This window comes from Solanum verrucosum, unplaced genomic scaffold (assembly GCF_900185275.1).
Source record: "Solanum verrucosum unplaced genomic scaffold, falcon-dt-bn FXZP01000183.1, whole genome shotgun sequence".
Taxonomy (NCBI): domain Eukaryota; kingdom Viridiplantae; phylum Streptophyta; class Magnoliopsida; order Solanales; family Solanaceae; genus Solanum; species Solanum verrucosum.
This window is the reverse complement of record NW_026020430.1, coordinates 4,895,088-4,918,675: the sequence shown is the minus strand read 5'-3', so window position 1 is coordinate 4,918,675 and position 23,588 is coordinate 4,895,088. Positions and strand designations below refer to the sequence as shown.

General features: G+C 34.6%; 6 protein-coding genes across 6 annotated transcripts in view; 3 read left to right on the top strand and 3 right to left on the bottom strand.

Moving 5' to 3' along the window:
- The window catches only part of LOC125807725 (probable pectate lyase 8), a 104,321-nt gene that overhangs the window by 21,287 nt on the left and 59,446 nt on the right, over positions 1-23,588 (bottom strand). The window lies entirely within an intron of this gene.
- LOC125807726 (F-box/kelch-repeat protein At3g24760) lies at positions 371-1,540 on the top strand. Its single transcript, XM_049487460.1, has one exon. It carries the CDS (start codon positions 373-375, stop codon positions 1,537-1,539), a length of 1,167 nt encoding a protein of 388 aa, XP_049343417.1. The 5' UTR covers positions 371-372; the 3' UTR covers position 1,540.
- On the top strand, positions 2,497-5,667 carry LOC125807736 (uncharacterized). Its single transcript, XM_049487473.1, has 8 exons — positions 2,497-2,747; positions 4,131-4,211; positions 4,293-4,381; positions 4,535-4,609; positions 4,812-4,954; positions 5,046-5,156; positions 5,244-5,303; positions 5,405-5,667. The coding sequence occupies exons 1-8, from the start codon at positions 2,625-2,627 to the stop codon at positions 5,512-5,514; spliced, it is 792 nt and encodes a 263-aa protein (XP_049343430.1). The 5' UTR covers positions 2,497-2,624; the 3' UTR covers positions 5,515-5,667.
- Positions 6,512-9,344, bottom strand: LOC125807738 (vesicle-associated membrane protein 721). Its single transcript, XM_049487475.1, has 5 exons — positions 8,970-9,344; positions 7,773-7,914; positions 7,565-7,685; positions 7,376-7,438; positions 6,512-6,786 (listed from the first exon to the last, which is right to left on the bottom strand). The coding sequence occupies exons 1-5, from the start codon at positions 9,157-9,159 to the stop codon at positions 6,640-6,642; spliced, it is 663 nt and encodes a 220-aa protein (XP_049343432.1). The 5' UTR covers positions 9,160-9,344; the 3' UTR covers positions 6,512-6,639.
- On the bottom strand, positions 11,947-18,159 carry LOC125807720 (guanine nucleotide-binding protein-like NSN1). The gene is made up of 9 exons (XM_049487451.1): positions 18,019-18,159; positions 17,695-17,939; positions 17,048-17,177; positions 16,757-16,930; positions 16,126-16,340; positions 14,634-14,901; positions 14,356-14,535; positions 14,037-14,248; positions 11,947-12,653 (listed from the first exon to the last, which is right to left on the bottom strand). Exons 1-9 carry the CDS (start codon positions 18,035-18,037, stop codon positions 12,276-12,278), a joined length of 1,821 nt encoding a protein of 606 aa, XP_049343408.1. The 5' UTR covers positions 18,038-18,159; the 3' UTR covers positions 11,947-12,275.
- Positions 19,516-23,020, top strand: LOC125807745 (uncharacterized). Its single transcript, XM_049487485.1, has 8 exons — positions 19,516-19,607; positions 20,294-20,423; positions 21,372-21,494; positions 21,602-21,658; positions 22,322-22,368; positions 22,488-22,592; positions 22,692-22,749; positions 22,838-23,020. Exons 1-8 carry the CDS (start codon positions 19,524-19,526, stop codon positions 22,852-22,854), a joined length of 621 nt encoding a protein of 206 aa, XP_049343442.1. The 5' UTR covers positions 19,516-19,523; the 3' UTR covers positions 22,855-23,020.

Below are 23,588 nucleotides of genomic sequence, written 5' to 3'. Positions count from 1 at the left end.
ACTAAAAATACAAATTAAACCTTTTTTTTACCCCACCCTCAAGAAGATCAATAATGTTCTCACTTATTCTTCAAATTAACTTAATCGCTTAAACCTAACCTTAATCTATCAATTGATGATAGAGGCACTCAACCACTCGAGCAAGTCTGACTCGTCTCAATCATATTAAATTTCCAAAAACCAATTCTTTAATTTTTCTTACTCTTTATATGTTTGTTTTTCTGTTATGTCATTGTGCAACAAAGTAGGAAACCCAACTACTCCTCACACATTCTCCATTTTTTTCTATATAATCTAAACTAAAATCCCACACACTGTATCAACTCAATAAAAAAAAACAATCTTTTTCAAAACCCCTCAATCAAAAAAAAGATGGAAGAATCCATTTGTATTGAAAAACTCAATTCTCAAAATGACCAAAAAATCAAGAATTGGGATTTTCTTTCTTCAGATCTTACTGGAAAAATCCTCTCATACCTCCCAATTCGTTCTATAATTGTTGCTTCCTCTGTATGCAAGATCTGGAATTCCATAATCACTTCTTCTTCTTTCACTACCAAAATCTCTGCTACAAAAAAGCAGCCATGGCTTTTTCTCTGTGGCCAAAACAGCATTTTTTACAACAATAACCAACCATTTGCTTATGACCCAGATGCCAATGAGTGGATTTCACTTCCCACTTCAACTCTTTTATCCCAAGATTTCTTTATTGGTTCAAATGGTTTTTTCTTTGCTACAACTTCTGAAAATTTCAGTTTTAAGCCTATTTTTAATGGAATTTGGGTCCAAACAAGCCCTTTGAGGTTCTCCAGGTGTAATCCTCTTGTGGGTGTTTACAATGAAGGGTTAAATCCAAGATTCATTGTTGTTGGTGGGGTTAGATTTGTTGGTGGATTAGTTGATGTTGAGGACAGATTGGCTGTTGAGATTTATAACCCAAATTTTGATTATTGGGAACTGTGCCCACCTTTACCAGCAGATTTTAGGTCAGGGAATTCATCACAGTGGTTATGTTCAGCTTTGTTAAGAGATAAATTCTACTATGTTTTTGGGATATATTCTTGTTTTATTACATGTTTCAATTTGGATGAACATTTGTGGAGTGAGGTACAAACACTTAGACCACCTGGGATTTTGTTTTCATTCTTGGTATCTTGTCAAGATTGTTTAGTTTTAGGTGGATTATGTAATTCAACAAATGGACCAAATTTTGTTCTATGGAAGGTTGATGAGAAAACAATGGAGTTTAGTGAACTTGCTATAATGCCTCATGAATTGATGTATTGTTTGTTTGATAGTGATGAAGATGACAAATTTGCTAGTTTGAAATGTGTTGGATTGGGGAATCTTGTTTATGTGTACAATGAAGAACATCATAAGAATTATCCTGCTTGTGTTTGTGAATTTAGTAATGATTTTGGGATGTGTAGTTGGAGGAAGTTGCCTAATTTGCCACCAAATGCTAGTAAGTTTAATAGAGTGATTAGTTTTTGTTCAAATGTTTCACTAGACAACATTCTTGTTGGTGCAAGAATTTGAAGTTTCACAGGCATCGAGCAGTGTGGAGGGATGGATGAGATTCTTCATTGTCTTTAACCAGAAGTTTCAGACTTGAGGTTTGAATACGAGGAAACTCATGTGCCACTCTTGAAATTTCACAAGCAGGGAATAGATGAGATTCATTCTTGAGAGAGAAATTTATGGTGGATCGGGACTCAGGAGTGATTTCCCTATAACAAGCCCTACACTACGCTAATCCTGATATTTAGGATGGTTTTTTCATTCATAATAGTATATGTACGTTTAGAAATATAATAGTATATGTGTACCTTTTTTTTCATGTTGATGAAATTTTCAGTTAAGACTTCAGGTAGTATTAATTATTTTTAAGTTATGCAATCCATTTTTTTTTCGTTTTGGATCTAATAAAGGTGAAAAGCAAATAGGGAAAGTGAATATATACTCGATTTCGAGATCACCATTTAAGCTATATAAGGCAAAACAAAAAAAATTATATAATTGAAGTTAAATCATTGTTGCTTAAGCTCCAAGGATATGTGACTGAAAATTGAACTATTTTACTAAAATTTAATTATTTTTAAGCTAACTGAAATTATATTTTAAAAAATTAAATAATAGCTTAAAATATGATAAGTTATTCAAATATTAGACAGTAAGATTCATAAATATATTAGTAAAAAACATAAGATTAGAGTCTAAGATTATCTAGAAGAATAGTTTTCAAGAACTATATATATTTTTTGGATTTTCTTTCATGTGTTTGATACCTACATCGAAACCCAATTAAATTTGAATTTATGCCAGAAAGTCTCATACGAGTAAAACACTCCACTCCGCCACAACCCTTGTTGGTAGACTATATTTACCCAAGTTTTAAATTTAAGAACAAAATACAACTAATGACCTAAAAGGGGTTATTTGTACAAACTATCTCTTTATTGAACCTCGTGGCCCGTTTAATTTCGGGCCTCAAAATAAGCCCAAAAATTCACCTGATAACAAAACAAACAATTAGCTGCTGCCGCTGTTTCTGTTAAGGGTTTACAGTTGTTTCTCTGAAGAACAAGAGGAGGGTTTTAGGGTTTTTGTTTATCAGAACAAAAATGGATAGGTATCAAAAAGTAGAGAAACCGAAGCCTGAATTACCCATTAACGAGAATGAGATCAGAATTACTTCACAGGGACTTGTAAGAAACTACATCAGCTATGCTACTAGTCTGCTTCAGGTATAACACTCACTTTTTTTTTCGTAACTGGTAAAGTTGTTGTCAAAAGGTCTTGGGTTGAAGCTTTAGCGCACTGGACTGCTTCTTTTTTATTGTGACAGTTTTGACTGTGTTTTTGGTATTATTGTTATGCATGTATATATAGGTTTCCATTGGTTGTTCACAGGGTCACTCCAGAAAGTGAAACTGTTTGCTTTTTTCAGCTGTTTTTTTGCTGCCCCGATGAATTGGTGTTGTTTGATTGATTGGATTGATGTTTTTTTGGGCAATGGTTTGGGATAATTGTGGAATCATTTACTGACAGTGTTAAAATGTTCGGCTTTTCGTCCCTAAAGGTGTTATTTTTGGTTTGGATGATTGCATGCATTTATATTTCGTGTGCCTTCGTTGACAATGTAATATATGGATTGAGATTTTTATTCTTAAGCTGTGAAATAGTGTGGTCTATTTGAGTGCGATCATTGCTCTGTGTTTGTAGGATGTTGCTACTAACTATTCGTAACTTTTGGAGTTCTCGTGGTCGTGCATGTTAAAGTAGTATTTGTACCTAGTAGTTCCATTAAAACAGAGTCAATGTGCATATATCTTTTGCTGTCAATATACAGGCTTATGTTTATTACTTTAACATGACAATCACTTGAGGGTATTCATGACCTGTGCCTAGAAGAATTAATGATCATACCTGCATATTGTCTCTGCGATTGATACTTTATTTTTATTGCTGCATTAATACTTAGTGCAAGGAGGATTTCAAAAATTTGCTCGGGCACAGGAAACTGGTGGTTATAATGGTTCTTCAACACATTGTAGAAGTTACATCTTGATAGGACAGCAAGACAATTAGATTTCCCTGCAATTATTTATCCAAAACTTCTACACAGAGAATAATCTGGTGTTGTATATGTGGTCTGACAAGAATAAGTAAGATCCTAAGCTGAGGCTGTTTTGATGGTTCAATTTTTTGAAATGGAGTACCATAACTGAGAATTCAGTAGTAGCTGAGTTAAATAATTTTGCTTTTCAACTTATAAAAGCTGGCAGTTGATTCCCTATGGTTCAGCAGATGAAAGGTGAAAAGGAGAGTTTATGTAATTGTTTAGTGATATTCTTTGAAGATGCCAAGGAGAGTACTTCTGATCTGTTCTTGGCTCTGAGAATCTTTCTTGTGTGTTTCCTATAATCAATTGCTTTGTTGTTGCCTTACTTCAAGCAAGAAATACTTGTAGGCTTGTAGCGTTATGATCTTTTGATAATTCATTCCATCCCTAAGGTTGAGGGTTGAAACTGCATTGCAGATTATATCTCTCTCATTTTTTGGTGGACTGTAACCAGAAACTTTTCAGAAGTGGCTAATAGAAAGTTTTATGACTATTGGCTATTCAGGAGAGGAGTGGGAAAGAGATCATTTTGAAAGCAATGGGTCAGGCAATAAGCAAGACTGTAGCTGTTGCAGAGATCATTAAGGTAGATTGCCTGCTTCTTTTTTTTTTTTTTTTCCATTACACTTTCTATATTTACCATATTCAGATGTAATTCATTGTTCAGAGAAGAATTCCTCATCTGCATCAAGATGCTGCTATCAGCTCAGTGAGCATCACAGATGTATGGGAACCTATTGAAGAGGGCCTTTTGCCGTAAGTTTGAAGTCTTGCTAACTTTCTCAAATTTGTTTGTTCCTAACTGCCTATCATGTGGGATAAGTCTAAGGTTTACCTTTTATTCTACAATTGGGTGCATTGCATAGCTGTGGTTCTGATTCTTGTTAATGTTGGTTTTCTTTGTAATAGTGTGGAGCAGACTCGGCATGTCTCAATGATTTCAATCACCTTGTCAACAACGGAACTGAACAAGGACTCTCCAGGGTAACCCTTTGCTGTATTCATTTTTTATTAGGATGTTCTTTCAGACCTTAACATGCTTACTCGAGTGCAAATTTATCTTACCTTATTGAGTCATGGTTTATTGTGATAATTCCTTTTTTCTTTTCGAGTCTTCTGGCAGAAATTTTTCTTCTCTATGGTTTGCTTGATTTACAAAACATCTTATGTAAGTTCATGTTCATAGGTATCAAGCACCTTCTGAGATTCAGCAGACTAATTACTACAACAACAATAACAACAACTATGCCCCACGTTATAGTTACCAGCCTCGACAGCAGCAACCCCCACCTCGACAAGCACAAGTAGTTTACAATGCTGGTAATGAAGGTAATGACCTGCTAACTAACAGAATAATTATATAACAATGATTCATGTGAAATTTTGCTACATCCTCAAAAATTACCATAACTTGATTTAGATTCATATGACCGAGGGCGTGGTCGAGGCCGAGGGCGTGGTAGAGGTAGGGGACGTGGTTGGAACAGAGGTGGATATACAAATTACCAAGATGGATATGATAACTATCAGGGTATTCTTCCTTACCTCAAGTATTTTTTTTTTGGTTTGGAGGCTCTAACACTTCCTGGCATTGATGTATATTATTTCATTTTGATAGAAAATGGTGGGTACTCAAACTGGGGGCGAGGTGGAGGCCGTGGTGGCTGGGGATATCGTGGTAAGCATGGATACGTCATTTGTTTTCTTCTCCACCTTACTAGCTTATATCATGTTATAAATGCATTTTTGGTTCTTAATATTTTTATGTTGTGGTGTCAGACTCTGGATATGGAAGAGGCAGGGGTGGAGGTGGCAGAGGCTATGGTTATGGTCGTGGACGTGGACGGATGGGAAACCGTCCAAGGGGTGGCAATAACAACCAGGCTTAGTTGTTGATTGGATCTCTAGTTTGCTATACCTTAAACGCTGCCTTGGCATAATGGTTTTCTTTTGTCCAATGTCTGTCTGTCTAAAAAAAGCATGAAATTATTATGGCTTGTTGCATCGACGGGTTGTCTTGTTTTCCAGCATCATTATATGTGGGCTAGGCATATTTATCTCTACTAGTATTTATGCAATTAGAACATATTCTTTTGTTTATCTTAAAATGTCTAATCATTTCTTTATTTTTACTTCATGTTTTGGTACTCTCTTATGAATATTTATCCCTGAGATTTCAAGATGACAACTTCCTTCAAATCTTAAAAATATAATCCTCTATAGCATCCCAGATTCTTATTTGTTGACTGAAGAATGTCTCAAATAAGAATAGAAAGAGAACCGGAGAAATTGAATTTCTGCTCGTGTCTATTGCATTGTTAAGCCTTAAGTTTTACTTACCTTAAGGTAGAAGGTACCTTAAATTCTTTGGCGTAGAAGCAAATATACCTTACTGTTAAGTTTGAGAAATTATCACATATTCTGTCGGTGTTAGCTAAGAAATAGCAGTCAGAAGATATGATACAATACAAAGAAAGAGAGGAACCACATGTTATCATGCGTGAAAAACTCTACTTCCCTCGCAAACGGAATAGACCTATGCTCAACCCAAAACTATGCCAAAACATTATACAAAGTTGACGGTCCTAAAAAAATAATCAACCAACACCATCCTGCTGGGGCTAAATTTGTAGAGTAAATCCCAGTTGTTGCATAACAGAGAACTACTACTTTAGTTGGTTGACACTGTCTAGTAAATTATTCCAAGGCAGCCAGGCATAAACAAAAGACAGAAAATAGAGCAATATGTACTATATTCACCGGGTCGTTCAAATTTTGGATCTTTCAAAAGTTTACTACACGTGAGCTCCCAAGGAGAAGCTTTCAGCAGTAAGTCACTTCACAGCATGACAAGCTATATAGGCACTTCATCATACCTCCACAGCATAGAGCAAAATGTATCATTCAAAAAATAAAAAATAAAAATTGAATTACAAGGATCAGGCATTTTACTGCTAGAAGTATTAAGAATTATAGTTCAATAACCACCGTTATAATAAATAAATGACCATCAATTAATGACAATTGAAGCCATGACATATCGAAAGAACTATGACCAGAATCAAGGCCAAAATGATGCCCAGGACTATAAGCTTTATCTTCATGTTCTGCAACCACATCTTCCTCCTCACTTTTGTTCCTTGTGTCTTGAAATCTTGTGCCTGCAATATAATAATACACTTTTAGAAATGCCAATAATTCTAGTTTAAATGCAAGCAAACGAGTAAACAATAACACAAAGCAGATGACGAAAAGGGGAAAATATGCAACTTAAGGTGTGATGATGCAGTATTCACAAGTTCCAATATTTCAAATGCAGGCGCAATTTAACTCATATACCGACAGTTTGCTACTAAAATTTAAGGGAATGATTGTAGCATGAGTTTTGACCTACGGACTTCACAATGGACTGGACCAAGTGATTGTTCGCAAAACATACAAATGTAGAACAACAAACGCAAATTGTTGATCAACAGCATATATCAAAAGTTACCACCTGATGCATCATTACCACATCAAATTCAGTAAGTAACTGGATATTTGTAGACCACTTCCATTTTGCTAAAACTAGCAAAGTAGCAGGCAATCAGAGAAGTGCTATCAATTTTTTTCAAAAAAGTATGCTAGCAGCTCTTATTCATATAACTGGCAATAAGAGCTTGTCGTCAACATTTCAAGGTGGCAATTTCTTAGAAGCAGGGAATTGAATAGTCTTATCCACCAAAAGACAGAATTTCACAGCATTCAAACCTGTGAACGAAGATTCTCAGTTTTATCCACCAAAAGTTCAATCTTCTCCCCACGATCCAGGACCTGCAAGGCCACAATTCTCATTAACAAACTGCAATACAGATTCTTGAACTCTCAATGTTTTCTAGTCCCACATCAGGATACCAAGTCTTTTAAAATAATACTATAGTACAGAGGGAATGTGCTTACCTTCTCGATGTTTTCCATCATCACACCTTTAACTTCTGAAACCTGAGCCTTCACCTTTGCAAGCTTGTTGATTTCCTCTGGATGATCAACACAGTACTGCATCTGATCCTTTATTTTGGGCCTGTAGTTATAATCATGGTCTTGAGATATCAGCATTCATACTAAAAAACAATAGTGGTAGAGAATGAAATGGGAAAAGCCAAAATACCCAAACTCCTTGTTCAAGCTGTTAGCAACAGCTGTAGCAGCTTTGCCTCCACCATATTTCTTGGTAAAATCATCCTTAACTCTCTCCAGAAATGCAATTGGGACCTGCCTGCCAACAGACTCCACAGCTACAACACAGTATGCTGGTTGTACAAAATAAAGCACATTAGCTTTACAAATGCCAAAACACAAACAACATGACAATGGCGCATTATATATCAAATTGCCAGATAGCAATCATTATTTTAAGTACAGTGGTAAATGCACACTAGTATCCTAGGAAAATAAATACTTAACAAAGTTGTAACAAAATTGTTTCCTTATATCATCTTTCAATAATAAGCATATCCAACATGATACTCAGATAGCTCAATAATTTCCCAGATACAACAAGTGAGACAATAATCTGTCAAAATAGACTTATTTTTCATATACATTCCAATTCTAAAATGAGAAAATCCCCCGACTACTTATACTATGTAGAAATACATACTATTTAGCCTCCATAAAAGTTGGTGATCCGACATGCTAAACTTAAGACAGCTGCGCAAAATTTGCATTTCCCGTTTAATTTCATGGATCTCTCACAGGAAGACCACAAATTAGACAAGCAATCAAGCCTGGGTGTCATCTCAAAATTAAAACGGTTCTACGCGTCTATGTTGAGACAAGTAAAATAATGTTAAAAGTCCTGGTATTTCCAACAGAATGAATCAAAGATGCATTGTCATCCGCACTGCTAAGCAAACAAAGAAACTGCAAGTATCAGTAGATTCTAATAAAAGAACACCAAACTGACCGAATTACACAAAAAACGAATCAAGCAAACAAAGGCACAGACGATGATTGGAGGATCTTCCATACAAGTCCTTAACCTCTAGTTCTCTTAATAAACAAAATTCTCGTATATCCTTATTTTTGCAAATAGTTCACAAAATAAAAGAGATCTAAACCAAAAATTTGCTTCAATTCAAACTCAACGCCTAGGAATTGACCACTTATCAGTATGACTAAGATCTAACACAGTCAATATCATAGCAGTAGCGATTCAGATGAAAATGGAACTGATCGATAAATTTGAACTGTCAGATCAAAGAAGCAGATAATCATAGATAACAGATCAGAAAAAAAACCAGTCGACTTACAGATCAGAACAAACACACAGAGGAAAAGCGAGAAAAGGAAAAAAAAAACTCACTGAAGCCGTCATCGACGAGGTAGTTAAAAGTATGTCCATCACAGTTATAGGTGAACTTGTTGTTGGAAGCAGGGAGTTTCTGAAGGCACTGCGATGCAATACTGGTGAAATTTCCAGTGAACTCAGTATACTCAGCGAGAATCACCGTTCCTCGCGCAACGAAGCTGTAGATCAACGATTGTTGCCCCATTTTTGCTCTCTCTTCTCACACTCGAGAAGAGACAAAAAACCCTAGCTATTGCGAATTGCAGAGAACAAAATGAAAAAGATGAAACACCGAAAAAGAGTATGTGCGCATATTTATGCGTGAAAGTATACAAGCACAGAGAAACGATGAATTTTGTTTTCTTGGGAAGACCCCACCGAATACACATCTATCTAATTAATGTAATGTAATTTAATTTGATATTAATAAATTATAATAAATCATCCTAATTTAAATGTGTATTCGATTTTTCAGACAAATAATATTCAACAAAAGAAGTAGTACAATTAAATCTCTTGTATCCCTATGCCTTTTCTCTTTTCTTAAGATTTAAATATTTGATGCGGATAAATTGAGAAAATGACACATATATACAATTGATAGTTATAATTGGCAATAAATAGCCCAATAATATTTAGCATTTAATAGACAAATAAGCACAAAATGGCCAAAATTAATAAATGACATTTTAATAGTTTTTTTTTGTTTTCCTCGTATAACCAATCATCACTAAATAACAAAAATAACGGAAACATCAAAAATTATATATACAATACGTAACCACCTAAAAACGTAAATTATGTATTTTCATATGTTTTTTTATTCGTTATAGGTAAAAGAATGGTGTATTCATTCACTTAGTATATTAGTATACAATTATAGCTATGTTATCCCTTCCAGTGTATACATATTAAAAAATCAGTGCATACATATTAAAAAATCAAACACTTCATGTATGCATTGCATTCATGTATACATATTCGTGTATTCATTCCCTCAAAATTTGTATACATTTCAAATTCTTTATTCAGTGTGTAAATGAGGATTGCACATTAAATTTAAAATGTTCAATAGCAAACACACAAGTTGAATCGGATAACGAGAAGAACTTACATGGCTAAAATTTAGAGTTGTGGATGGAGAATCCACAAAATTAGAATGAGAATCTTTTTTTTTTATGAATAATCCTAGGGATAACTTTCTTAAACAAGACAACTGATACCTACAATCAATTATTGTTATGTAAGTTTTTGCCTAAATTAAATATACCTTAAATTTCAAAAATTAAAACTCCCAAAAAATTGAACGACAATACAAGAGGGGGATCAAGCATAGGCTAACAGTTAGAGAAATTAACGAGTAGACATCCACAAATCATAAAAAATTTAAAAGCGGAAGAGAAAAAATAGACACTATGAACGAATATTTTTATAGAACTCAAATATGTAAAACTAATAAACAAAAAGTAAATCATCTTTTATTCAAAGTAATGAAGAAGAAGAAGAAAGAATTAATTAAAAAAAAACAATTCAAAAGAATCATGTGTGTATGAAAAAGAAGATAAAAAATAGGAAGAAAAAAATCACTTTCCAATAAAAAAGGACACCATGCTGCCCACCTTCTAAAATTATTTAATTTAATTAAAAATGAACTTCCCAATACATGGGCTACTAATTGCAAAATTTAATTTTCAAAAACTTTTTTTTGTTAAAAAAATAAAAAAAGGCTATATGCTGTCAATTAGTAAAATGGGATGTCATGTTGTGCCATTTTTTCATAAATTTTTACTCTTTTTACTTTGTGGGCTTAGTTGTTAAGCTACTACCATTGTGTGCCATGGGAAATAACGTACGGGACCCTTCAATGTTTTTTTTAATTTGTCCGCATATTTTGAAACTGAAATTTCTATATTCATAAGTTGTGTACATATTTATATATAGACATTAATAATTATAGTTGTTAAAAGCCAATTGATTTTGACTTTGATTTAAATAAACAATGAAGTAAATGAAAAAAAATTGAATTAAGTTCGTTCAACTGACTTGTTTACTATCTTTCATTTATTTCATTCTTTATTTCCATTCCTAAATTTTCTTAACAACAAATTATTGTTGGCTTTGTCATTATCTTTTTTTTTTTAATTATTATTATTATTATTATGAGAGAACGGAAAATATTAAATTTAAAAAACTTTTTACATAATATCAACATGTACTCAAGTTTCCAAAATGTAGGAGAAATTTGATTTTATAGTTTGTTATAAAAAAAACTTTTTACATAATATTAACATGTACTCTAATTAATGATTATTTTCACATGAGATCAGTAAAAAATAATATTGAGATTCTATTTAAATAACATAAGATTTAAATTATAAATAGACACGAAAGACTATTTCCTCTTTAACATAGAAGCATTTAGTACATTAATACCAAATCTTTTTTGGTATATTACGTATTAATTTCAGAGTGGATGGGCACAATTAGAATTAGTTGACTTTGAAAGTTAATACAAATTTTAATTTTATTATTCTTATGAGTGTGCTGAAAATGTCATTCCAAGTATACATTAAAACCTATGTCAACTTAAACCTCTACCACAAGTTCAAATTATGTTACTATTAATTACTATCTAGTTGAATTTTTATATATGGTAAAATAAAAAATGGAAGTAAATTTTAAATCAATATTTGAATTGAGATTGAATATTGAACTTGCTCTTGATCGGCCTTCCCTAGAAGCGTTACCGGGTTGATGAGGTTTTTTTGGGGCGAAATCTATCTTGTTTTTTGATGACAAGACGTGAGAATGATGTCGACTTATAGGGAAAAAGTGTGAATTGAAGTAGCAACTTAATGGATCCCAACTAACTGCTAGAACCAAAAAAAGTGACTTCATTTTAAAGCCATTTTAGATATACTAAATATGAATGTTTGATATGTGATAACGATGGCCTAGCTAACAGGTCAGTACCTACTTGCAACAACTGGTCCAGAACATCTTTTTCATCGTGAGATCCAATGTTGGATGGTACAAAACAGTGTGGAAATAAGAAATAATAATAATAATATTAATAACAAGGCAAATGAATACTCCAAGTCTCCAACTATGAGATAGAATAAAGAAAAGACAATTCCTTCTTCTTGATAACACGGTGGAGCTAGAGCCAGCTTCCGCGCTACGAATGCATGCTTCACTAATACAAGTACAGGTGGAGCTCGAGCCAGCTTCCGCACCAGGGGAGCATGCATGTTTCTCTAGTACGAGTACCAAGTGACTCTATCCGCCATTAAAAAAGATGGTTCAATATGAAGTCTCTCTTCATTCATTATCCAACTCATTCCCAGAAGGTAGCTCAAATCTGTTTTTCTTGCTTTCATTAGGTGTCATATCATCCTCAGCATCATCCATGGCGGATTCCTTCTTGAAATAATCTACCTTGAAGTCATAATCACCATCCATCATATCACTGGTAGTAGAGGCTCTGTCTTTCTTCCTCCTTTTCTTCTCAGCTTTTCTAAGTTTGGTATTTAGCATGCCTTCCTCGGTATATAACTTCTCATTTTGTCTGCTGCTAGCGCTCTTGCCACTTGTCCGGCCTGCATCATCTTCTCCAGCATCCATTGACACATCTTTGTCATTATTAACATGGTTGTCCGTTGCATTATCACTCTGAGTCACCGGTTTCTCCAAATTGTCCTGCAGTTAAAAAAGAACACTCTGTCAATAGACGCCACTACTTGTTCAGACATGGGAGATGTAAAGGATAACATTGCAAATTCAAGAGGACATGTTCTGCTTTCTTTTTCTTATAGGTGCTATTATGCTGAAAAACTTTTCCAAACAGAAATAACTTCTGATCAGAGAGCTAAGTTCTTAAAAGGCATAATACATAAATTGGACCATAAACTTGGCTTCGAATTTTAAGTATGACCTCTAACTTTCAAAGTGCACAAGTAGGCACTTCAACTATCCAATTCTTAAACAAAAAAACACGCGAATCCAACCTGGCATAACGCGTGATTGAGACACAATTCAGGCGCGTCAAGGGTATTTTTCGAGGCCCACAACAGTAAAAAAAGAAGAAGCGGAAATGACAATTTTACCCTTAATGAATCCCTTTTAAATATATCTTTATTTTTTTCAAATCAAAATCCCATTTTTCTTCTTCTTCTTCCTAATTCTAGTACTCAAGCTTTTTTACTCTTTTTGTGCACAATTTCTGGTCGTTTTTTATGTAATGGCTTCTAATTTTTTGTCATTGTGTAAAAAGAGCTATAATGAAGATATCTTGGTCTGCAAATAATTCAGGTATAAAAAAAAGTGAATTTACATTCATGGTGACAGCTTCTACCAAAAATAAACTTTCAAAAAGCAAAAATTAACACAACCAGACTAAATTGAGGAAGAACAACACATAAACATCCAAAAGATAAGAACTTTGACCACAAATCTTCACAATTTTACTTTGATTTGCAAAGAAATTAGGGCTAGGGCTCCGCTGATGTTGAGTGAAAATCGAGCAAATTGGGAAAAGAAAATACGACCCTACCCTTTTGTATTTTAATTTCTTCTTTTTTTTAATTATAAAATACGTGTAATTTTTTAATTACGTGACAGCCACTGAGTGGCTCAATAAGCCACGTAGGAGCGTTTGTATATCACACAATTTGGCTGTTGGATTCACGTGTTTTTTTGTTTAAGAATTGGATAGTTAAAGTGCCTACTTGTGCACTATGAAAGTTAGAGGTCATACTTAAAATTTGAAGCCAAGTTTATGGTCCAATTTATGTATTATGCCTTCTTAAAAACAGAAACCTGCAAAATAATCATCCATAAAGAAAAAAGAGCTTCATAAACTCTACTTGTGCTTCTTCAACTCTAAATTCACAACTACTAATGTATTTCATTTGTGAATGTGTGTGGTCAGGAATCAGCAATGATTCAGTACTATTTGTACATAATGCACTGATAGAAACATTTCGATTCGCAGAGAAAGTGAAGAGCAGTTACAGAACTTCAAGGAAAATGTCGAAAGGGTCTGATCAGAAAAATAAGAAAGTCTAAAAGCGAATCACTTACCTCTAGCATGGTCTCGTCAAAGTTAACGGGGAGATTTGACGGAACTTCAACTGGGAGAAAATCATCGACTGATTTGAGGCTTCCAATAATTGAGGATTCACTTCCATAAACTTCATCGACATTGAATTCTTTTCCAAGTTCTGAAACTATCTTTACCTCTGAATGCTCTCCCTCGTTCCTAGACGGGGGCATGGTGTAGTATGGTATTTTCCCTGAGATATGTCAAACAAATATCAAACTACTAGCATGAACATAGAAAAACACGTCTTTTTCAAATTCAACTTAATCCTCGAAGAAACTTAATAGATACCACACATACCCTCATTCCAATCATGCAGAACAATCCTTGCAGCAGCATCAGTGTCAACAATTCCACCCTTTTTAAGCCTACCCCTAACAGTAGCAACTTTCTGAAGGAAGTCATCGACTGAATCAAAGCTAGGAACCTTGTATATAGTTACTAACATGCTGGACGGACACAGTTTGAGTATCTCCTTTACTGCACAACCCACAGTACAAGCACAGTCAGCCACATCAATCCACCATTTAAATAGCACACAAGAGTAATGCAAAAAATGCTAAACCAAATCTACTTACCAGGACCAACTGGGTCATCTAACTTCTCTATCCTCTTGCAATTTCGAAGAGCAATAGCTGCATCATTCTCTGTTGATGACCTAAGCATCACAATCCCAGGGCAGTCCAACAACTTCACATTCTTATCTAACTGGACTTCTTGCATGGATCTTGTTAACCCAGGTGTAGCACCAACATTGACTACGTGAGATCTCTTCAAACTATTAATAAGGCTACTTTTACCAACATTTGGCAGACCAATGACGCCGACAGTGATTGATTTTTTGATCTGCAACAAGTAACTTAGCATTAGCATGGAATCAGCATAACTAAAGCAAGAAATGCAATAAAATGACATCAACATTGACTAAAGACAGGTAGGTAAATTCATTGCCCATACACCAAGTCCTCTGGAGTACACTAAATTTTCTTATGTTATTTTCACCCGTCCTTTCCCCCCCAGACAAAAGGCTAAGAAATTTATGGAGAAAAAGAATGACACCCCTATAATGGAAAAAAATAACTCTAAGAGCCCGTTTGGATTGACTTAAAAAAAGTAGCTTTTAAGTCAAAAATAAAAAGTCAAACTTAAATGACTTTTAAGTCAAAAAATAAAAAGTAGGGGGAGACCTACTTTTGGTTTTTGACTTATTTCAAGTCATTTTAAACTTATTTTAAGTTATTTTTAACCTTGCCAAACACTTCCTAACTTATTTTAAGTCATTTTTGACTTATTTTAAATTATTTTTGAATTTGCCAAACATTGGATTGGGAAGAGTTAAGACAGCTACTAGATGGTGGTACCTAACTATGTGAATCTACAGGTGGTTCACACCATGGGGATCTTCGACGTTGAAAAGCTGTGGAAACTGCACGTGAGATAGCAACCTAGAGCAAATTACTGTGAAGGGAGAACGGAGAGACGGTTGAAGAGTTGAAGCGTTTCTTTTGGATTTTAAAGTCTACCCATCTTTATCTACTGGAATCCCGGAGCATATGAAAATCAATCAATCAACTATGCTTCAATTCCAAATAAGTTGGGTCAACTATATAACCTCTGTATCCATGTTTCCCTATTCGGGATGCTGCTACAACTGTCTTTTAATAAAAAATAGGGTTATCTACATCTCATACTTATTCCTAAATCGACATATAAGTTGTTGCAAGCCCCAACTTAACGCAAGTGTACAACACCAACAATATGAATACCACCAATCTAAGCTGTGCATAGCTGGTCTTATTTCCACCTATAAATGGGGGCTGTGTTAGGTTGACAATCGAAGTAAAATAAGTCTTCAAAACCATGAATCCTCTAGAGTGGAATTGAACAATGAACTTGATTGACACTGAAACCCATATTAGAATCAATGAGTTTGCACGTGCAACCAATTATGAAGCATGATAAGACAGTTTGTGCACAAAACATAGCAGTTGAAGTTCCAATGCTTATTCCAGAACTGAGAAGCAAGATAAATAGGTGAGAACCCACTAAAGAAATTGATCCTAGAAGTACCTCATGACTTCGCGAATAATTCTTGAGCAATTTTATCAGATTCTCAGCTCCAAGACAATCACTTGTCTGCAAAAGATTTGCAGTCTTTCCGGCCTTTGAGGACTTCCAGCCCAAGTTTGACTTCTGTTCTTGGGTGCTACACTTGAAAGCAACTGCTGGTAATTCCTCTCGCAGATACTTTAGCCACTTTTCTGCGGCTTCCCGAGGAACAAGATCTAAATACAAAGTCAAAAAGTAAATAATCGCATTCCTATGAACACCTAAAGAGTAACACATCAAACTTTCATATAAGATAGTGTATACATTAGCAAATTTGATGTTTTAATGACCCATATCAAAAAGAAGCAGAGATACATATGTATATAGATATTTAAAAAAAAATCAAGATAAAGAAGGGTGCAAAAAAGATACTGTTTATAAAAATAAAAACACCATACAGATTTATCCACACATATACTTTATCACAAAAAAACAAGTCCACTTCTTTTGTGCTCTCTATAAGTCACTGTCACTCATTCTGGTCAAATAAGAACTCCACCTGATAATCTTTTACTTGAAACAGCACATACATGTGGATATTAGAAAATGATATACACGATAATATTAATAAATAAAAGGAGAAAGGGGATACCAATTTTATTGAGGAGCAACACAAGATGCTTTCCAGGTCCTGATTTCATCACCATCTTTTCCATGTCAAGACAGCGTGTACCAAGCGGATCTCGAGCATCAAGCACTTCTAAAATGACATCAGCAGCGTCAATGACTTTGACTAACTCCTTGTAGAAAGCTCTTTCCGAGTTCTCTGCATGGATAAGCAAGTGTTAAAGACCAAGAAGAGAAAAAGAGTTAAGAAGCAAAACCGCTACCACTTCCTCCCACAACCACCCATGACAAAAACAAAGAACATAATATGACATACCACGGATTTTAACAAAATTAGTTGAATCATTGTTTCCCTTGCCCTCGATAAAATTCTGTTCTCCTGAAGCCATGTCTGCAAGTTCATTCACGTCATCATCCTCAACCAGCCCTAACTTTCTTTTCTTAGCCTGAAAACCAATGTTATGGTAGTTAAACAACAGCCCAAATACATACACATGGAAAAAAATTGCGGAACAACAGAACTGTAACATGCTAGAGAACCTATCCACTAAAACAGACCATTTTTCCACACTGTAAGTTGGGTTGGGTCTCAAACCCACCACTTCTAGGATAGTGTTCCAATGGATTAAAACATCATTAAATCGATTTATTCTTGCCAGATAACCAGTGAACAATAATGAATTATACAATCATGCTATGATTTCCATACGACAATCCAGCATTTGAAGCCAGACGAATCAAAGAGCATCACACGAAACAATCAAACCTAGCAAAAGACCACTTTTTTATGATAGCCAAGTCAATGTAAACCCCATTACAGTGCCTATAAACTTCCATGTACAATATATCTGGTCAAGCAAAGCATCAAAAACGTCTTACAACAATAACACCGATTATACCTAAACTAGTTTAGTTTAACAATATGCATTCTGCTCAATTTGGAATCCAATAAAAACAAATTACCCTCTCTTTTCGGGCAGCTTTCTTCTGCTCCAATTCCTCAAGAGCACGAGCACGACGAGCCTCGAGGGCCTTAAGCTCTTGTTCCTTGAAGGGCCAATCATTGGGGATTCCTGGGTCCTTCTCCACCTTAGTCTTTTTGTTAATACCCAACTTCTTGGCCTCCTTTGCCTTTTTCTTGTGATGCTCTTTTACCTTCCTTATAATCTTGTGCTTCTGCTTCAATGATACCCTCTTGCTCTTACTCTCTGCAACACCCCAAAAACAAAAAAATAAAATAAAAAAATCTAAATCTAACATTAATAGAATAGAGTAGTAATTGCTTACTCTTGCTTTTCTTCACCATTTTTGTTTGCTGCGAAAGAGCTTTAGGGTTTCAGAGAATGAAATGCACAATTGATTTTAGGGTTTAGGGTTTTGGAAGAAGAAGTAACCGAAGCGGGTAAAATAGGCAATGGATAAGTTTACATATATAGCCTATTGTAGGACTCTATTTAAGGACTAGCCCCAAGTTCTATAAATTTTGTATTTAACCATTCACTATAACGTCCCTTACTTGTGCGCTTCTTCCCAATCTACCACATTAGGCTGTAGCCTCCTCTTCAGCTTTAATAACGATTTCTTCTTCCTAAATTTCTGATTTTCTTCTTCCAATTTGATCGAGCTTACTGAAGATTTTGTTGGAGCCGTCGATTCATAATTTGTGAGTTTTCTTATTGCCCTCTCTGTTCGATTCAATATTACTTCTCCTTGGGATTTAATTTCTATGATTTTTGACGAAATTTTCGTTTCTACTGGGTTCACAAATATTTTGGGTAATTACTGCTTGTTCTGGAAAACATGCAATCATATGTTAGTTTATAAGCTTTGTTATTCCTCATCTAGCTTTGTCTCCTCCTTGGGTTTAGAAGTGTGTGACTATTACTTGCATCCATTAGCAACATAAAGTAATTGAATGATACAATGGCTAAATAAAAAAAATTAAACCCACTGAATGTTCAGCACTTCCAGTCCTAATTCCTTCTTGTGCATTTACTTTTGGTTTACTGTTTTCGCTGTCTAGTACTCCTCTGTCCACTTTTAATTGTCAAGTCAATTTGACTAATTGTTAAAGTTAAATTAGATTATATTAATTTGATATTTTAAACAAAAAAAATTAGATATTCAAAAACTATATGAAAAATAATATAAATTGCAATTTTTTGCATATTAATATGAAGAAAAAATACATAGTAAAATATTTGTCAAAATTCTTATCGTTTGACTCTAAAAAAGGAAACCATGACAATCAAAAGTGGATGGAGGGAGCAGTATATAGCATGATTTGCTCAAGTCTATGTTATTTTTATGCCTAAAATTTTGTTGAAATTGTCTCAAGCTCTCTTTTGTTTTTTTTTTTGTTTCTCTGTTGCTTTTGTCAAAAATGTTCCCATGATTCTATTCCTGTTCTCACACATGCTTTGCAAATATGCTAGTCTGTGGATACATAAGTTATTCTAAATACTTTACATCACCTTCAAAATTTGCTTGGCTTTTGGTATACATGCTCTATAGCATGAGGCAAAGCACTATCGGATGAGAAAGTTCATTTTATACTTAGTCAACAACTAATAATTATGTGATCGAAAATATTGCTCTATGATTGTCTGGTATGGTTTATATATGTTTTATTTTTTCCCTTTTAAAGACTCAAACTGAACCATGTTTACCCCTACAAGTATTTATCCTACTGGTTAAGCAACAAAAGATTTATGGTGTGACTACTGTTTTTTTTTTATCCGGGTAATACTGTATTAATATTTTTTATGGGCCATGATACAGGGTTTGATTTAATGGCCTCCAGAGGGCGGGGTCGGGGGCGTGGTGGATATGGTGGCAATCGGCTGGCTAAGCAAGTCTCATTTGAACTTTTCCCTGTAAGTGAAATCCTTTGGTTCGTTAATCTTATGTTCTTCACACGAATTATGATACAGTATATGTTTCTGGATGGGTAACACTATTTAATGAGCTTGGTCGCAAGTTTGAATGTGGGACGAGGATTGTGATAGGTCCACTGTTAGATAAATTAATTTAACTATAATGTACCATCTGTATACCACATAAATAAAGCTGTATGAATCATATAGTGGACACAATTAATTTGAAATTGACGCATAGTTGATTAATATATTGATTTTGGGAAATGGGTGAACTTTTCCAACTTTTGAAGCTGTAAAAACGTGTGCTAATGTAAGAGATTAATATTTTTGTGAAGGGATAGGAAAAGTGGCTTCCGAAAGGATGATTTTCTGTTTTTTGGTGTTATACAGTATATTCTATATTCAAGTGAAAACATTTGATATAAGCCTTGATTAATGTGTCTTATCACTTGTGTTACGGAAGGTTGAGATCATGTCAACTGTTAGTTTAGTTGATTTAACCTGACTCATAGTTTTTTGGTAGATATAATCCGAGCTGATTAATGTCCGCAATCACTAGAAGCCTGTTAGCTGAGATTAACTATTGAACTTGATGAAGATAGATCTCTTACTAATTATGATTGAAAATGTTTTGAGCTTAATGTGGTCGGCTGGGTTGCAGATAACATTTCTACCTTTTGCAGGAAGTTGAGAACTTGGGTAATGCAGCTGGTGTCACGGAAAGGATACCTTTGGCAATTTGGCAGGCAAATTTACAGAAGTTCTGGAACTCCTCTCCTTACTATTTGGCAGATGAAAGTGATGTTTTGAAGAGTAAGAATTCAAATTATTGAAACTTTTATTACTATTTGTGAGGAAATGTCATACCACTTGTTTAGCAATGGATAAAGCCACTTATTAAGCTATCTATACATGATTGTCACTATCGTTTTGTCACAACCCAAACCTGGAGGGCCATGACTAGCCTGGCGTCTGCAGAGCGAACTCTTAAGCTCTTAGCCCTGTATTTCTACCTTATCTGATACTCGGTTTTTGTGCATGCTGCTATACTAGCAGATTGTCAATTCAAGGAGTCATCATGGACTCTTCTTTCAGAGGATTTGTTTTTTCTTTTTGAAGATTCTCCTCTTACATTTTTTCCTCCTGAGAATTTGTGATGGTCTACAATGCAAATTAGGGAAGCTACATAATTCTGAATACGAGGAGGTTCACAAATTCTCCCCCACAACCAAAACTCTCAAAACCTAAGGACTACATCGTGAATGCTTATTAAGTTAGAAGGAACAAACCTATATTTATAGAGTCCTAAAACCTTTCCTACAAGAAAAGGACTAGTCAAATATTAAAACCTTTTCCTAAAAAGGAAAACCTATTTATGGTAAGAAATCAGGGCAAATAAACCCCCAACAATTCAGGTGGTTGGTTCATTTCGAGTACGGTTTGGAAAACATTTTCTGTTAGAATGGTCAATCCTTCTGCAGTCTTTGAAAATTAATCATTCTCCTTTTGCATTATCTGATAATTAAATTGCTATGATTATGGATTATTTGATGCTCCGGTTTATGTCCACACTGCATAGTATCAGATTTCCGATCTTCTATAGCTGGAATACCCTTCTGCATGATTTGACATTTAATGTCTTGTTATTCTATGTCTGACATTCGGAACTTCAGATTACTTCATTATTTACGTGTTACTTTGTATGAGCCTTTGCTAGTTTTAGATTTCTGATCTTCTGTACATCACATATTATGTTTCTAGAAACGAAAGGAATGGATATAGAAAGGTTCTCGGATAGTAAGTCGGAGAGGGCCGAGCCAGAGTCACCATTGGAGGACTTCATAAAAATGGATTCCAACTATGTTCCTGCAGAACTAGCTAAAGGTTTTGTATTCCTTAATTCTTTAGTTCTTTGACATATTGCTTATTCAGATCTCTTGAACCTATAATGTTTGCTTACTTAGATGCTTTTATGATTATAAATATTATAGGTGGAAGGGAGGTGAGACGTGCACCACCAGGAGGAGTGCGTTGGAAACAAGAGCCAGGTAAAGTACCATGATTTGATTTTCATTTCTATTTCATACAACAACTATGCCTCAATCCTAGTGGTTAGGATATTTGCCTTCCTTGCTCTTTCATATATGGAAATTTCATAGATCTTCTGAAGTGTCGACTGTCGAGTTGCAAATCATGTTCTCTGAACATACCATGCATAAAATCTTTACAGTATGGTTTGTCAATAAAGTTATTTACCTTATCAAAAAAATAAAGTCTTTACACTTTGGTAATAGAAGTACTGATTTATAGCAAAGCTCTTTGAATAAACCTGCATCAGAACCTCTAGCAAAGCATCATGAGCACATTGCCTGGCAGACATTGGCTTTGTACCACATGTACTTGGAGACACCCAAATAATGATCATTTGCAACGACATACCTGAACATCCCATGCTAGCATGTGGCGTAATTGCTTCAAGTTGAGTGTACCAATCCATTGATCAGTGGTAGAGCTCTTTAAAGAAACCAAGCTCGGTTTGGAACCTTGTTTTAGCTTATGTGATATGCACAAGCGCGTCTTTGTCAATTTCAGTAGACACAATGTACTTGGTCAGTTTAGATGCCAAGAAAAAGAAATGCAGATGCTTTTCTCTCTTTTGCCTTGTGTTTGTTGTAATTTGTCGAGCTCATGAAATTGTTTTTTGGTGACAGACATGCGAAAATTGGATCTTTTGGAAAAGCTTGATCAAAAGTCTAAGGTTTTACCTTTGTCCATATAAAAAATGTTTCCTTTGAGGTGTTTTAGCAAAAAAGTTGACTTGTCTACTGTAATGTTTATCTTTTGAGTGTTATGTTTCTTTTCACTGCAATTGCATAGGGCGATGATGAAAAGAAAAAAGATGGTGAAGACGAGGACGAAGATCCAGAGGAGAAGGTTGGAGAGGAAGAAGAAGAATTTAGCGATGACGGAGATTACAATCAGGTATGTGGGAAAACCGTGTGCTTCCCTAACTTGACAGACATATTGAGGAACTTGAAATCAGAATGCTTTGTATATTGAAACTCTTGAACAATTATACAGAATCTTTATGATTACGATGACGATGAAGACGACTACAACATGAATGAAGATAATAATGGTATGATCCAATTTGCTGTTTCTTTTCTTCTTTTATTTGATGCAGCAGTATTTCAGTATTTGTTACTTCTTATTGCTCTCGTTTGCAGATGATGCCATGTATTGAAGGTTGCTTGGTGGAGTGGTTTTTGCTATGGAATTCTTTATCACTGTGGCTGGTATCCCGTGGAATTAGTTGAGGTGCACGAAAGCTGGCCCGGATACTGCCCTTGTAAATTAACAACAACTATTTAATTTTAAGACAATCAAGAAAGCTTCTATTGTGGGTCACAGCTTTTTCTTCATTTTTTGGCAGCATACCCTCGTGTCTGATCTCCCATAGTTAGGAGCATTTGAACTGAAACATAAATTACATTTAAAAAAAATTAAAGTTATAATAAATGATAAAAATAGTTTGACTCTATATATCTCTGATATTTCACTAATTGTATTTACTATGTTGAGCTATAAACGTGTCGAGCACTTTTCCATATATATGTACTAAAAGAAACACTCTTTCAGAAATACCAGTTCATGTAATACATTTGTTTATTATTTTATAAATATTCTTTAAGTTGGTTAGCATTAACCGTCGTGGTGGGAGCTGGAATTCGAAGCTTATGAGTTTCAAATTCTAATCTTTTTAAGTTATTTGCGTTTAAGTTAATACTCTAATATATTAATATATTAACAAATGTAATTACCATCGACACTGCTCATAAAAAATTCGTTCTCACACACATCTCTACCAAACATTCCTCCAAATCCTCAAATCCATTAAAATCTCCATTTTCTACGGATAATTTCATAAAGAAAAAAAAAAAAAGAACATGCTTCCATCACCTATCCTTTCTCTGTCTC

Coding starts and splice junctions, on each gene's coding strand:
- LOC125807726 (XM_049487460.1), top strand. CDS start 373: ATGGAAGAATCCATTTGTATTGAAAAACTCAATTCTCAAAATGACCAA.
- LOC125807736 (XM_049487473.1), top strand. CDS start 2,625: ATGGATAGGTATCAAAAAGTAGAGAAACCGAAGCCTGAATTACCCATT. Junction 2,748..4,130: donor ATGCTACTAGTCTGCTTCAG/GTATAACACTCA, acceptor TTGGCTATTCAG/GAGAGGAGTGGGAAAGAGAT. Junction 4,212..4,292: donor CTGTTGCAGAGATCATTAAG/GTAGATTGCCTG, acceptor TTCATTGTTCAG/AGAAGAATTCCTCATCTGCA.
- LOC125807738 (XM_049487475.1), bottom strand. CDS start 9,159: ATGGGGCAACAATCGTTGATCTACAGCTTCGTTGCGCGAGGAACGGTG. Junction 7,915..8,969: donor CCTCGTCGATGACGGCTTCA/GTGAGTTTTTTT, acceptor TTGTACAACCAG/CATACTGTGTTGTAGCTGTG. Junction 7,686..7,772: donor AGCTTGAACAAGGAGTTTGG/GTATTTTGGCTT, acceptor TTATAACTACAG/GCCCAAAATAAAGGATCAGA.
- LOC125807745 (XM_049487485.1), top strand. CDS start 19,524: ATGGCCTCCAGAGGGCGGGGTCGGGGGCGTGGTGGATATGGTGGCAAT. Junction 19,608..20,293: donor TCTCATTTGAACTTTTCCCT/GTAAGTGAAATC, acceptor TACCTTTTGCAG/GAAGTTGAGAACTTGGGTAA. Junction 22,593..22,691: donor ATGACGGAGATTACAATCAG/GTATGTGGGAAA, acceptor ACAATTATACAG/AATCTTTATGATTACGATGA.
- LOC125807720 (XM_049487451.1), bottom strand. Junction 16,931..17,047: donor TAATTTTGTTAAAATCCGTG/GTATGTCATATT, acceptor TTATCCATGCAG/AGAACTCGGAAAGAGCTTTC. Junction 14,902..16,125: donor ATTATTCGCGAAGTCATGAG/GTACTTCTAGGA, acceptor TACTTGTTGCAG/ATCAAAAAATCAATCACTGT.